Here is a 16,405-nt window from a genome sequence, read left to right as displayed (position 1 = left end):
GCACAATCTTCTGTTGATGAACCTTTATTTCCAAGCTGTTGCCATTACTGTAGCACTGAATGCATGATTTTATGTGCACTTCTGCAAGTCTTTCTAAAGGATGTCTTCGTAGAAGTGAAATGGGGGGCGTGGCAAGGGGAATGGACAGTTAAACTTTGGAAAGTCATTCCCAAATTAACCTCAAAAAAGTATCAATTTGTCCTCTCATTGCCAGCTTATTAGAGTTTATTTTCTTACACTTCACCAATAAGGGGCATAATCAATCCCTCTTTTTTTCATTTTTGTCAATTAGTAAGTAAAGTTATAACTTTACTTTTGATATTGCTTTAGTTTGCATTTCTTTGCTTGCTACTGAGTTGCCCTTTTCATTTGTTAACTGGACATTTGTATTTTTTTCTTCTGTGAATTGACAATTAATGTCTTTTGTCCATTTTTCTCTTGGATTGCTATCTCTCACAGGAAATTACCAATGAAGCAAACCATTCTAAAGTATAACTGATATTTGAAGCTAAAAATATCTCAAGCATGATCCCCAAATACCCTACCCTTGTAGAAAGTCGTAATGTGCCTGTATAATGTTTTTAGAAACACGGTTTTATCCCCCGTTGATGTTAGGTTAGGTCTCTCTTGAATCATTTTTACTGCTAAGCATTCTTTCCAGTCTTTTTCATATTCCTGACATTTCATACAGTCTATCATTCTTCTCAACTTTTCCCTTTCAGCTAATATATTTAGAGTCAGGATTTGTAGAAGATTCAGTCATCCCAGCAACCCCAGGAGGACAATTCCTGTCCTTATATAAATGTTTTTTTAAAAGAAGAGATGAAAAGAAGTAAGGACCTTTAAGGAAATATACAGGAGTTGTTCACTGTCAGATAGTTAATGTTTGCACTAATAATCCATAATTTTCTCCCCCAATACGTTTCTTCATCTTGTCCTCCACTTTTCCCACCTTTCCCTCTTCCTTCTTTTCTGCCCTTTGCCCATTTTCTCTGTCTTCCTCTCCCTCAGCAGCTCTGAATCAGTTAATTTTGTCTCCTGGAATTCTAGGTAAAAACTCTCAGTTAAAACAGGCACTGATTGGTACTTTTTCAGGTGTGAAACAGTAGGCATTCCCATTCAATAGGAGCGAGGCAAGGATGTCCACGTCATTCCTGTTGTGTACTTGCTTACCTTTGCTCTCTGGGTAGTGGGGGATAGTTAGATAATAGCAATTGTAGGTTTAAAATTGGGAAAGGGGAGGCCAAAATATATCTGGAAGACATAATTATATTTCTAGAACTAAGAGAATGAACTGAAAAGTTTTTTTATTTAAGTGAGCGAGTTCAGTAAAGTAGCTTAGTACTAAATTAATGTACAAAAATCAGTAGCCTTCCTACATCCAAACAACAATCACTTGAAGATAGAAATGATACTGACAGAAAACACACCAATGTGCAATAGAAACCCAGTGACAAAGTACCCAAGAAATAAAAAGTAACAAAAATTAAGAAAGATCTATGTTTAAAAAATATATAACATAAAATAAAACTTTTCAGATAAAATGCTGCTGTGGTATAACAATGCCAAGTTTCCCTATATTTATGTAGAAATTTAGCACGTCCCAATAAAAATACTAACTGGATTTTTAAAAATCAAATTCTAAAGTTCGTAGGCACATAAAATGTGTAACAATATACAAGAAACTTTTGGCAAAGGAGAATGAGAATGGACTAATCTTATCAGATATTCAAATATGTATTTTAATACAAATGGTAATTAAATCAGTTTGGTTCTGGCAAACTAATAGACTGATTATTGGAACAGAATGGTAAGTCTTTTTTTTTTTGAATTTTATTTTATTTATTTTTTTATACAGCAGGTTCTTATTATTTATCCATTTTATACATATTAGTGTATATATGTCAGTCCCTTAATATTGATCCATATGCACATGAGATTTGGTATATAGTACTGATATATGAAAGTAATAGGTAATGGAAGTAGCATTTCAAACCGAGAAAGGAGTGACTGATTACCTGTCAACAAAGTAGATCCCTATCTCAGCTCTTACACAAAAAGGAATTCCAGATACATCAGAAAATTAAAATGGAAGATAATTGGCATATAAAATTATTAGAAGAAAACATGGGAATATTTTTAATATAATCTAACATTGAAGAAGGTCTTTCTAATGATTATATGAGGCCATCAATCAACATACTGATAAGGTTAACCGCATACAATTGAAATCTTCTGTTTGGTTAAAGATACAACGAAAAAAAGTAAAAATATAAATTAAATATGTTTGCCAGGCATATCGCTACCAGAGAGCTGAGTTTTAAACAGCTTGTATAAATCAATTGTGAAAAACCAAATGAGAAAATATTCTCCCCCTCTCTGGAAATAGCTAGGAGAAATACAACACTGTGCTTACCTCTGGGAAGGGGAACTAGAGAAAACAGGGGTGGGAGAGACTTCTTCTTCACTTTGTGCTGTTGGGCTTTTACTTTGAGCACAAGTAATTCCCAAATAAGAGAAGAGAAACACAGACTGGCCAACAAATCCTTTTTTTTAACTGGAAGCCTAAAAATATATTTTCCTCAATTCCCCTTGCTGCCACTAACCTGTACAAATAGGAGAAGAGAGGGAAGAAAATGAAAATAAAAATAGTTACATGCATCCTCACTGCCTCCTGTATTTTTTTTTTCAGTACATTTACCAATAGTAGAGTTTCTCTAAAGGACCTGTGGAATATGCCCCCTAAATGCTAAGGGACTTTTGCATTTCCAAGCTTAATAGATTCTTTTTTAGTGTGAGTTGTGGAGTTTGGTCTTGCCATCCCTCACAAGGCCTCTCTTCATACCACTTTCTATTTTGCCTGAAAGGCAATCCTGCTCAGATTTTACTTATGGGAAAAAAAAGTAAATTCTCTAGATGGACTTTGAACTATTTCCTAATGTTTTTCTAGGGTTTTAAAAATGCTATGTAGCTTAGAGCTACTGTCAGTTGGAAAACTTTATAAGAAATCTGATGTACTACGGTACTGTTACCGTGGATTAAAAGATGACATGGCTCACTGCTAATTTAGATGGTGTTTTTGCTCTGGTGAGAGGTGGTTCCTTCTTTACAGTAGAGAAGAAGGCAAGACCTTTTGCATCCTTAATGGTATTGGCACAGCTGTGTTACATGCAAAACTGACAGATGTATATAAGATATTGGCTAGAAAGTGGAGCAACTGGGATTGAAACTTCCTACTGCCCTCCAGCTTTTCCCCTTGCCCTATAGGAATGTCAGCATGTGTTTGGATTTTCCAGGCATTTAAAATCACTGGAAAGATCATTACCACTTTTTAGAGTCTCACTTTCCAATATTGTCTTCAAAAACACGGTCACCCTACCTGTAAGTGAAGTTACAAAATATGCTCTCCTGCAGAGGAGGGATCCATATAAAAAGTCCAATTTGTGATTTTAAATACTTCAGCTCTTTATGCAGGAATATCTCCGCTAACTTCCTGCATCTTAGTAAATTTGTGACTTCTTTAGTGATAGCTTCTTTACACCAATTTCAAGTCAACTTCCTGTCAGGAAACAAAGTGAACAGGGAGTGTGACAATCCTTCTAAGGACCCGTCCAGATTTGAGGAATTGGGATCCAGGGCGGGGAGTATATTTCTACTTTGAGGAAAGAGGTTCTGATTTCTTCTGTTCCTGCGGAAAATGTCTCCCACTGGCTCTCAGCAGAGTTTTTTTCTAACAGCTCATTATGGATCTGTTATTTGGCCTCCTGAAGACTTTTGTGTTCCATGGGCTTCCTGGCTTTTAGCCCTTGGAAAGAAATTGTTCCACGTCATTGTTACACAGCTCATAATTGGTTTAGGCCCATATTTTACAGTTTGTCAGGCTGGCAGGTTATGAAAGCATCAGTAACAAAGAACATATATAGATTTCCAAGTGCATTTTCCATTCCTAGCATTTTCTGCATGTTTAGGAGGTACTTGACCATAAAATGATATTTTATCTTTAATGACTGGGTATCATGCTGCTAATTATCAAAAAATTCTGTATTTCCCTTTAGTTCTAGCATTCGTGTGGAAGTAGAGCTATACTAAGTATTAAGAAGCCGTTCTCTCCATGGTAGGCCAGCAAAGGTCTTCAGAATGTACATAAAATCATAGCTTAAACTTTTTGTCACAAAATTCACATTTTGTAAATTTTCACTTTATGTCACCTTTTCAGCATCTTCTCTAGTTCTCATATCCCCAACCCATATTCTTCATTTTCAAGCTGTTTTATGTCCAGGTGTCCCAATGGAAACAGAATGGTGCTTGCAGAATTGATCAGATTACTCAGGCATATGAGTTAATTGCATCACTAAGTAAAAACATCACATGAACTGGTTTGGGTTTTTCTACCTTGTTTTTATTATTGCTATTATTTTTTGACAGAGACAAGTCTCCAAATCTCAACAAACAGAATGAATTGAAAAGAAAATCATGCTTTATTCTTTCTGTAACATATTTCCCACCTGTCCCTCTCTTACATACACTCAACTCTTCTTTGCAACCACCAAATTATTAATGCTTCTGCCACTAAAATACACAGACGCCACTCAGACAGTTTTTGACTCTAAATCCTAGGACAAACTTGCAGTCATAATTTCCTTCCCATGTACAGTGACCCATCATTAATTATTTAACTCAATATATTAAAATATATTTTTAGTTTGCCTACCTGAGCAATGAAAGGGTTAATAATAATAAACAATGAAGAGTTAATAGCTATTGTTTATTGAGAAATTACTGTAATCAACACTATAGTGAACACTTTATATGCTTCATTTTATCCTCAAGAAGACCTTAAAATCAGACACAGCTGACATCACTGATATAGTCCTTCGTTCCCAGACACTGAGCTGTGCTTTGCATTTATCATTTCCTTTGCTTTACAGCAACCTTATTGGTACTATCCTCATTTTACAGATGAGGAAACTGAGGCTTCAAAGGTTGAGCCAGTTTTTCAAGGATGGCTATTAAGTGCTGTGTAGGGATTCAAGTCCCCCCAGGTCTTCTGCCCCCAGTGTACCGTATCCTCTGTATTACAGACGGGTTTTGCCATTTTATACATGAAGAAACTGAGAGGAGAAAAGTTTAAAACAACATGCCCAAGGTTGCAAGGCTATCAAGTGATGAAGCAATGGTGTGAACCCCTGTCTTTCTGATTTCAAGGCCCATGTGCAAAACCATTACGCTACACATAAAAAAATGATTTCTGTTCTATTCTTATTTTTTAAACTTTAATATGATTGAGCTATCTGTCACCCATAGGCATTTTCTCTTTCAACTCTGGTAAAGATATAGATTAGAAATCCTCCTCTAAAAGTTTAAAATGTCTCTACAAGGAAGAAAGTCCTAAAACTGTTCTAGCTTGAACAGAAAATATTTCCGTCTGTCACATCTGTGGATACCACATGGGGTTTTAATATAATGCTTTTGTTTGGTCCTGAAGGCATAGATTAATTTTCACTTCCTTTTGGCAGATAGCCTCACTGTCTGGCAACTTTTTAAACCTCGAGATTAGAATAAAAATTCAAAGTATACGTAAGACAGTATCAAATATATTTAAAATAATAGGCACACTTCAGCTGAGAAGATGAAGAAAAACTGTAGGGCGAGGACTCTTGTGAAATAGGAAAAAGAATGACTTAGAATCTGCATGGCCAACTCCTGCTGATGCACCAGGTCTCCATGACCTGCTGCTGTTTCTTGGAAGCTTCCCTTGATTCCTCCAGATAGTGTGGAAGAGCATTCTCTAGTATAGCTCCATCAGAGCAATTCATTCATTCTACTTTAAACGTGTACTTTGACTGCTTTCCCACTGGACCCCATACTCCTTGAAATCAAGGATCGGGTCTTATTATCTTTGTGTCCCTAGTTACTAGCATATTTCAGTCATAGTCAAGCCTTCATCAAGGCAGTTCGCAGTCAACAACTAAACTTGCTGAGCACTTAACTACATTCTAGGCACTGAGCGAGGCATTGGAAGATAGCATGAAAAATAATACAAAGAGGAATGTCTAACCAAGAATGAACATTGGCCTGGGAGTCTGAAAACTTAAATTCCAATCCTATTCTTTCTGCTGATTCATTGTTAGATCTTAGACAACATTCCTGTTTTTAGCTGGCTAAAAGGAATGTCTGGATTCAAAGTCTTCTAAAGCTTTCAACTCTGCAAGTCTATTTACTTACCTTTACCTTAGATATGAGCATGTGAATGCATTTAGAATCACATGTGGTGTAAAACAGGCTCACGTGTGGTCAGAACAGTAGGTCAGTGTGGTCAGAAGAAGACTTAAGTGTACAGGGATAAACTTCCATGGGGCTGTGAATATTAAAAACTTGTATGGATTAGGGCTATGAAAAGCAAATTCCAGAATGTGCTTAAACTTGTAAAAAGGGTAAAGGACAACAACAATAAGGCTTTTAGAATTACAATCAGAGCAAGAACAGGAGAGGATAAACCTGACAGTTAGATGGGATGGTGTAGCGTTGATACGTGATACACAGGCAGAAATCCTCCTAGCCAAGGAGAAAGAGCTTTCAGCTGAGAGGTGTAGAATAAACATGGTCCAGGGGGGAGATGAGCCCAAGGTAGACGAGTAGATGTTAAGTGTGCTTGAAAGAATGCAAGGGTCTGCGTCTGTAGTGAGAAAGGTAGCAAATGAGATTGAATTCCTCCTGATGACTTCTGAGCTCTACGACGAGTGGGTACGATGGCAAAGGCTTGGAGACAGCCCAACAGGATCCTGGTTTGCACAGTGGAGAAGCAGGTGTGTTGTGCGAAATTTAAGCTGCTGATCTTTATAGCTGTTGCTAGAAAAATTGTAGCTGATTTATGAACACTGGGAATGCAAAATAGGACGATTGATATGTAGCTAAAAGTTAACCCGAACTAATTTTTTGTTTTGGTTTGTGTTGTTAACAGAAGAATATCTGTCTTTTAGCTTGGCATTTGACAAAATCGTGATATCTCTTTGGAGAATATGGAAACACTGAGTGTAGCTGACCCTCTCGTTAGGCTAGTTGAATGACCTCCTCAAAAAAATAGCTGCTAATCATTATATTCTTTAGGCCAGGACACATATTTTGAGCCCTATATCTACTACAGTACCAGATATCAGTTTTTACTGATTTCATGAATGAATATTTACATAAATTAACAATGTCCACCTAGGAGGAGGTCTCTAGGGGAATACCAAAGGGCTTTCTTCAAGTTTCAGAAGTTTGGGTGAAGCCTTGGATCCAGAGAGACTGATAAACCAAAACTCTGTGCCCAAGTTAACAAAATGAAATTCAGTGTAGAAAAATTCTTCACTTGGATTTTTGAGGAAATAAGCCCCAGCCCTACCCTATCCAGGATGGTAGAGTAAGGAGGGGAGTCGGGGTAGAGAGTGGTCTGTTCTGAGTCTGCACCTTCATATGCTGAAGGTGATCTAGATAGATGTGAGAGGCCAATGCTCACCCAAGGATGGGTCTTCATCCTCATCTACTCCCCATGAAATGGAAATGGAAGTCAGTTGGTTCATAGTCACAGTTTTAAAGGCACAAAGCATTCTTTAGGGTCTCGTGTTCTGGCAGAAACAGGAATCAAAATAAGAAAACGGACAGGGAAAGAAGACCTCAAGCAAAAGCAAATTTAGAGCAAATTTAGAGGCCCATCCCCATCTCAAATTCTGTAAGAGCATACGCTCTGAGGCCACCTCTGAGCTGTGTGACCTTAGGCAAGTCACCTAAACTCTCTGAGCCTCAGTTTTCTCATCTGCAAAATAGAGATCCTAATGATTGTGTCCACCTCCAGAATTGCTGTGAGAATAAATATGTTCTTATACCTAAAACACTTAGAGTGGTGCCTGACTATGAGCAGTGTGTGTTAGCTATTATTACTATTATTGTTATTGTTATTATTAAAACTTAGAAGGATGCAATGATTTGTTACAATAAGAAGACTGTAGTTAATGGGGTCCCTATCCTCCAATCCCAGCAAATCACCAGCAAAAAAAAAGTCGTAATGGGCTTCCCTGGTGGCGCAGTGGTTGAGAATCTGCCTGCCAATGCAGGGAACACGGGTTCAAGCCCAGGTCTGGGAAGATCCCATGTGCCGCGGAGCAACTAAGCCCGTGAGCCACAACTACTGAGCCTGCGCGTCTGGAGCCTGTGCCCCGCAACAAGAGAGGCCGCGACAGTGAAAGGCCCGCGCACCGCGATGAAGAGTGGCCCCCGCTCGCCGCAATTAGAGAAAGCCCTCGTGCAGAAACGAAGACCCAACACAGCCAAAAATAAATAAATAAATTAATTAATTAAAAGAAAATTATTTTTTAAAAAAAAGTAGTAAAAGTGTAGGATGGAAGAGATGTGGCTTTGCAGCATAAATAAAGAAGTAGACTTAAGCTGTTTTTGCATGTACTGAACACATTGGACCAAGCTGACATTGCAGTTTGAAGATGCTGAGGCCTGTGCGTTCACTGCCTCTAGGTTTTATAATTTCACTAAGTTTCTTATTGCAAAGCTGCCTTTAGCATCCTCATGTTATTTCCCAATATCAGTCCCTCATTACGGCTTTCCTCTACACGTTGAGATTAATTTTCCTAAGACGACAACTGGGTTTTGCATCTTCCTTCAACTCCATTGAGTGTGAGTGTAGCATTCAAGCATTCAGCAATGACTCCTGCTCCCTCCCAAGACCTGGCCCTCCCCTCCCTCTCTAGCCTCGCCTGGTTCCCTCCCTCAGTGCCGCGCTGTGTGCCAAAGGCGGGGCAGAGCTCTGTTCCCCAGCCTTTCTTTTTCTTGACCTTACCCCAAGTGCCATTCGCTTGATTTTTTTACTGTGATAAATGTTAGAAGGCTCTTGCCTGCATGAAGCCTGCTGTAAAGGTCCTCCCTGATTGAAACTTTTATTCTAGGGGTTACCATGTTATGTTTTATGTCGGTGTATGAGCCCCTTCATTAGGTTTCAAGCTCTTTGAAGCAGGGACCGAGTTTGTGCACTTTTGCTTTCCCAACTCAGGGTCAGTTTGGGGCCCTGAATCCCCAAAGAGGCTCACTTAGTGTTGAATTGCCTTGATTGGAACTGAGGGACGACACTGACAGCCACCCTGAGCTTGCCGATCCTTGGGCGTGTTGGTGCCCCTGTCCGGCTGGCAAGGGCCGACTGGCTGAAGAAGCTGTGTGAACCTCCATCTCCCCCTGATTCTCATCTCAATTTATAAACTCCTCCAGGAATCTTTCCTCCCTTCGCTCACACTCTTAAACAGCCCTTGCTTTTTCTTCCCGTCTCTTCCGACTGGCTTTGCTTGCTCACAAAAGAGCCCACTCACTCACTGCACTTTGCCACCTTCTCTCCTCATCTGGATTTCTCTTCCAGCCCCTTTTCCTCTATCAGCTTCAGGAATAGAAAATGGCATCACTAGCAGAAAATGTTTTCCCAAGTTGGGGAGGGCTAGGAATGTGTATGGAATGGGAATTCACCAAGGTGGCTTTCAAACCAGATGCGAGTCTTTTGCCCTTGTTTTCATTCTATTCAGAAAGAGTTCAGACAAAATTCGGATCTTGCCATTATGGAAATAATTGAGTTAGATGGCTCCTATGTAATCTAAGCATTTTTTTCAAGAGCTCGAAACTGTTTTTGGTTCAAGAAAATGCAGGTTGACACTAACCTTTGTTTTAGCCAAGGTTTGGGAAAGGTTCTAAGTTATGGTATGTATACTTTGATAAATTTCACAGACTAGAGCTATGGGTTATAACATGGTTTGTTCTTCCAATATTCAACTACTTTAATCTAACTTAGAATTCCAACGAAGGCTGGATTTACTCACCAGCCAGTTCAGCTAGCTAAAACTGTAGATACCATCCACGACCCTGTTATTTAAGGACAATTCAAAAATCATAAATAGAAATTCAAAAGGAGAGCTTGATTTTGCAAGACAGAATGTGATGCCGTGAAGCAACCCTCTCAGAAATTTGCCAGAGACCTTGTGGGTCTTAAAATATTCTCTGTTTTCTACCAGCCAGATTTGGCAGCTTGAGAACTATTCATCACAAATAATGACAGATATTTTACCAAGTCACAAAATGTTGCTTTTTATTTTGGTATTAAATTTGTTCAAATTTTTAACTAGGAAAGTTAGTATAGTAATATTATGATTATATAGCAAATCTCAGGAAAAGTATTACTCCCTTACTGAGCATTTTAGCAAATATCTCTTGACACTTGCTATGTGTAAGGTATTATATTAAATACTTCTGATAATAAAAATGTGGATTGAACTTGATGTTTGACCACAAGAAGTGGAAGAACTAAGACATTATAATATGGTGAGTGCCATAGAACACTTGCTAAAATGCTGTGAGGAATGAACTCGTGTAGGAGTTTGCTTAGTGAGTCAGAGAAGGCTTTATAAAAGAAGTGGAATATCAGCTTCAGTGATTAGCCAGATGATAATATGTGAAATATGTGAAAAGGGGGATCTAGACAGATGAAACATTATTAACGGAGTCTCAGAAATAGTATAGTATGGAGTACAGGCAATATGGTTGCGTTTTAGTTTTTGTAAATGAAAGAGAGCAGTTGAAGATGAAACTAAATTCAGTAGTTGAATTCATGGGTTTGAAATCCCAGATTAAAACTTTGGTAGGTAGTGGGGAGTATTTTATCCATTCTTCCACTCTTTAAGCAACTTCAGAACTGTATTTTAGGATAATTAATCTGCCCTCAGCGTGTAAGCTTGAGTGTGGAGGAAGAGAAATGGAGTTTGGAAGACCAGTTGGGAAGTTATTATAATGGTCTAGTAAGAGTTCAGAGACCTGCACTAGGCTGGGAAGAGCAGGATGGGAATGAAGGGGTAGAATTGAGAGACATTCTATAGTGAAAATTTCTAGGAGTTAGAACCTGATTGGAAGGTGAGAGGAAGAAGGAAGGGAGGAGTCAAAGATAACTATGGAGAGTCAAGCCTGAGAACTGAGGGCATTGAAAATGTCAGACAAGTCAAGTAGTGTGGGTAGAAGGTGAGTCCAGCTCTGTGTGTTGTGGGATGGAAGGTGAGTTCAGCTTTGCTGGAGGAGCATGAATGTACATATATATGTTCCCCAATGGAGAGCTGGAAATGTGAAATTGAAACTCAGGCTACAGTTTGAAATAGACTTGGGACTCATTAGCTTAAAGGAAATGGTGGAAACCGTGGGAGGGAAAATGAATACCAAGGGGAAGCATAAAGAGAAGATGGCCAAGGACAGGACACTGGAGGGAAGGTGGTCTACTTTTGGGTGAGAGAAGATGAGCCAAAATCGAAATAGTCAGTGAGGTCAGGGAAGAGCCAGAAGACTTAGCATCATAAAAAGCTGGACAAGAGAGAGTTTCAAGAAAGGAAGGGTCAGGTAATATCCATGGAAAGAGAGAAGTGAGGAAGATGAGAATTGAGCAGGAGAAATTAAACGTGGTAGGTAAGAGTTCACTGGTGACTTTCACAAGAATGGTCTTAGAACTGTGAGTTGCTGGAATGTATTCTATTTGTAAATCTAGAGTTTGTTTGGGGCCTATTAAGTGTTCTGGATTTTTCTGTTTCTTTAAAATAACAGATAATGAAAGATGATGTGTGTGTGAGAGAGAGAGACAGAGACAGAGAATATGTGTATCTTGTGACCAAGGAACTGTTTTATATAATAAGTGATAAAATTATTTAAGTCAAATATACCTTGAGCTCACATTTCATTAATAATAGAAACACTAATTCTGGCAAAAAAGGAAATCTCCAGAATTTTACATTAGTCAATAAACAAAACAATACCCAAATTAAAGACTTATTCCTCGGCCCCATTGCATTACATGAAACAATAACAACAACAATATACAGCATTCGCCAAAATGTTCGTTCGGGATTTTCCATAACATCTTATATAAACAATTGCTGAACTGCTGTGCATACCTCAGAACATACTTAGATTGCCATCTTTCTCTCTCCTTTTCAGAATAAAAGACTGAACTATGATAGCAACTGGTGGAGTGATAACTGGCCTGGCCGCCTTGAAGAGGCAAGACTCTGCCAGATCGCAGCATCATGTCAACCTCAGCCCGTCGCCTGCTGCCCAGGAGAAGAAACCGGTCAGGCGTCGACCTCGGGCCGATGTCGTGGTTGTTCGCGGCAAGATCCGGCTTTATTCCCCATCTGGTTTCTTCCTCATTTTAGGAGTCCTTATCTCCATAGTAGGAATCGCAATGGCAGTCCTTGGATATTGGCCTCAAAAAGAACGTTTTATCGATGCTGAGACGACATTGTCAACAAACGAAACTCAGGTCATCCGGAGCCAAGGTGGCGTGGTGGTCCGCTTCTTTGAGCAGCATTTGCATTCTGATAACATGAAAATGCTTGGCCCTTTCACAATGGGGATTGGCATTTTCATTTTCATTTGTGCTAACGCCATTCTTCACGAGAACCGGGACAAAGAAACAAAAGTCATACATATGAGGGATATCTATTCCACAGTCATCGACATCCACACGCTAAGAATCAAGGAGCAAAAGCATATGAATGGCATCTACCCTGGTTTAATGGGGGAAACGGAAGTAAAACAGAATGGGCACTCCTGTGCCTCGAGACTGGCAGCAAACACCATTGCTTCTTTTTCAGGTTTTAGGAGCAGTTTTCGGATGGACAGTTCTGTTGAGGAGGATGAGCTGATGATAAATGAAAGTAAGAGTTTTGGACACCTTATGCCACCTTTGCTCTCTGACAGCTCTAACTCTGTTTGTGGCCTCTATCCACCTCCTTCCCAGACAACTGATGATAAGACCAGTGGCCCTAAGAAATGTGAAACCAAGTCAATTGTATCATCGTCCATCAGTACTTTTACATTGCCTGTGATCAAACTTAATAATTGCGTTATCGATGAGCCCAGTATAGATAACATCACTGAGGATGCTGATAACCTCAAAAGTAGGTCGAGGAATTTGTCAATGGACTCCCTGATGGTCCCTTTGCCCAATACCAGTCAGTCCTTCCAGCCAGTCAGTATGATGATCCCAAGGAATAATTCCATTGGGGAGTCGCTCTCAAGTCAGTACAAGTCCTCTGTGGCCCTTGGACCTGGGGCTGGACAGCTCTTGTCTCCTGGGGATGCTAGAAGACAGTTTGGGTCCAACACATCCTTGCATTTGCTCTCGTCACATTCGAAATCCTTAGACTTAGACCGGGGTCACTCCACCTTAACCGTTCAGGCAGAACAACGGAAACATCCAAGTTGGCCTCGATTGGATCGAAGCAACAGCAAAGGATACATGAAACTAGAGAACAAAGAGGACCCGATGGAGAGGCTGCTTGTACCCCAAGCTGCAATCAAGAAAGACTTTACCAATAAGGAGAAGCTTCTTATGATTTCAAGATCTCACAATAATTTGAGTTTTGAACACGATGAGTTTTTGAGTAACAACTTGAAGCGGGGAACTTCTGAAACAAGGTTTTAATGTTGAAAAAATATCTTATTTTACAAGGCTATATATTCTAAACCTATTTTCACCAGTGTTCCCTTGTTAAAGCCTTGGTTATAAGCCTTTTTAATCAAATGGTTTGTAGTGTATTAGACCTGGCTGCTTAATTCTGTAATGGAGATGGTTATATGTTTGGATTACTTAGGATTGCAGTACTCTATATTACTACGTATGAATTTATTGTTTTCCGTTCCCTTGAAAGCATGGGCTCTTTCATTAATATGAATACAAAATACTTCCATCCAAATTAAAGTTCCTATTCTTTACTTTAAAGTTCTTTCATTGATGGTCATATTCATAGAGCAAAGTGTCCAGTTTAGAAAAGGCAGGGTACCAAAGTGTAGACTAGAAGTGCCAAATTCAATGCAAATCTTAGGTGTCATTTTCTGAAAAGTTGCTTTTATATAGGATTGGTTAAATTATTTAAAAGGAAAAAGATCTAGCTTCCGTGCGAGCTAAATAATGTGAATTGGTTAAATTGGCTTAGTTCTGAGTAGCTAATTGACAGGAATTGGTTAAGTTGGTTGTGACTAGTACCCTGAGCTCTAGGTAGGTAGTATTTTTTTCAAAATCAGTTCTATTTTAGTGATATTCTATTAAGAAAACATGTATTCAAGAGCCATGGCTGAGAATGCCAGATATTCTTAGGGGTATATATCAAAATGCTCAGCTATAACTTTAGATATTCAGAATCAAAATTTCTTTGCAACTGACTTGAAAAATGAATGAACCAATTTAGTGTTTAGAAGTGCTATCTTGAAATAATTATATATATGAAGAAAAGATTGACTAGTGAATGAAAATACATGCTAGTTAATGCTAACTAGTCTCAGTACCTCTTCCTAGCCGTCTCTCTTATCATCTAATACCCACTCACTCCCGCATCCTTGTTTTCCCCCAATATTTTTTAGATCCTGTTATTTGGAAGATAATCAGCTAACCTTGACATTTCTTTTATCTTTGCATATCACTAAGTTGGTGGTTGAAGAAAATTTAGTCCTTGATACATTGCCTTGAAATTTACCTTATGCTAGAAAGCCTTATGATAACTCCAAAGACTTTCTTATGGTGTAATAAATATTTTGGATTGTGGTTCTCAGTTATTGAAGATAATAAATATTAAAATGGATTTTCCATCAGAAAATTTTCATGTTTTCCGTTAAGGTAACCTAATTTTAAAAAGTTGTTTAACGGAATACTCAGGAAATTTTACAAGTTTTTCCCAATGCATACACATTTCTGAACATCAGTATTGCAGTTGTTGTGGAAGAGGAGAAGGAAGATATCTTTGTATTTGTAGCTCCCCACAATTCCAGCTTGTATTAGCATCACGAGCTTCCTTGGACTGGGGCACAGTGTTACTTGTTAGAACATCAAGCCTGTGTATTGTAATGGAGTGGGCTTAATACTTTACGATAGAGCATTTAATAAACCTCCAGTATTAATACAAGTGTGTGTTTTTCATACATTTCTATTATGTTTTAAATAAAATACATTTCTGTTCAAAGTACCATTTTTCAAACTTTCAGATACATTCTACAGAAGGTGCTTGATACCCTAGCATCTGCCCTGGGTGCTCTGGCTTTTTTATTTTGCTTCTATTAGGTTAAAGAGCTAGGTCCATCCACTTGTTGTATTAAGCTGTTTTCATATTTTGTTATTTGGATGTGATGGTTAATTTTATGTGTCAGGTTGACTGGGCTAGGGGATGTCCAGATTTCTAGGTGTGTCTGTTAGGGTGTCTCCCGAAGAGACTAGCATTTGAATGGTAGACTGAGTAAAGATAATTGCCCTCACCGATGCAGATGGATCTAATCCAATCCACTGAAGGCCTGAATAGGACAAAAAGGCAGAGGAAGGATGAATTCCCTCCCTCTACTTGAGCTGGGCATCCATTTCCTCCTGCCCTAGGACATCAGTGTTCCTGGTCCTCAGGCCTTTGGACTCAGACTGGGACTGACGCCATTGGCTCCCTTGGTTTTTTGGCCTTAGAGTTTGGGCTAGAACTACCTCTTGCTTTCCTGGGCCTCTCTAGCTTGCAGGCAGATGGCAGATAGTAGGATTTCTTGGCTCCAGAGCCAATGCTTCAAAATAAATATATGTGTGTGTGTGTGTGTGTGTGTGTGTGTATAAATATCTATCTATCTATCTATCTATCTATCTATCTATCTATCTAATCTCCTATTGGTTTAGTTTCTCTGGAGAACCCTGACTAATACATTTAGGATGATTTTCACTTAAAATTTCATTGACTTTCAGGAAAATAACCAGATACATAGCATCTAGCAAATGTCAGTGATACTCCCAGATTTGAAAACAATGGCTCACAGCACCCCTGATGTGACAAATGACTAAAGCCATATAATTTGCTCAGCTCACCCCTGAAAGAGCTCTAGCAATTTGAAGAGGATTAAACAGCATGGGTCTTGGAAGATTTGAATAAAGGAATTGGGAGCTCAAAGCAGAGATTTCTGTTGAGCCTCCGCTCCATCAAAAAGCCTGAGTTTTTACTTACCAGACAAACCAACTTTATTAAACAATAAATAATATTCTTATTTTAAATTAATCAAAGACATGTTGCTAAGTAAAATTTTAGATGAATATGAAATAGCTGATGTCGCCATATTGACTTGATGTAATTCCACCCCAAAGCAATGGAACCTGGAATTTTAGTTAGACTGTATTCTGTACATTTCCCTTAGGCTTTTATAAATATTGCAGATTACTTATAAACTCCATTTCTTCCTCTGGGAAACCCCAGGAATCTGGGCCATGAACCAGCTGCCTCTAGTCCAAAGAGTTTCTAAGGCCTGTGGCCTATCTGGGGTATATTAGTTTGCTCAGGCTACCATACAAAATACCACAGATTGGGTGGCTTAAACAATAGAAATT

The 16,405-nt window shown here is 38.8% G+C and overlaps 1 protein-coding gene across 3 annotated transcripts in view; it reads left to right on the top strand.

Moving 5' to 3' along the window:
• TMEM200A (transmembrane protein 200A) overlaps nucleotides 1-14,982 on the top strand; it is a 71,688-nt gene extending 56,706 nt beyond the window's left edge. For all 3 annotated transcript variants that reach the window (XM_007190843.2, XM_057528100.1, XM_057528102.1), the window contains one exon: nucleotides 11,998-14,982. In XM_007190843.2, coding sequence (XP_007190905.2) covers nucleotides 12,014-13,489 — 1,476 coding nt within the window. In that variant the 5' untranslated portion in view covers nucleotides 11,998-12,013 and the 3' untranslated portion in view covers nucleotides 13,490-14,982. The remainder of the gene's footprint in view (nucleotides 1-11,997) is intronic.
• The last annotated feature ends 1,423 nt before the right edge of the window (nucleotides 14,983-16,405 follow it).

This window comes from Balaenoptera acutorostrata, chromosome 14, assembly GCF_949987535.1.
Source record: "Balaenoptera acutorostrata chromosome 14, mBalAcu1.1, whole genome shotgun sequence".
Lineage (NCBI taxonomy): Eukaryota > Metazoa > Chordata > Mammalia > Artiodactyla > Balaenopteridae > Balaenoptera > Balaenoptera acutorostrata.
This window is presented reverse-complemented; position numbering and strand designations above follow the sequence as displayed.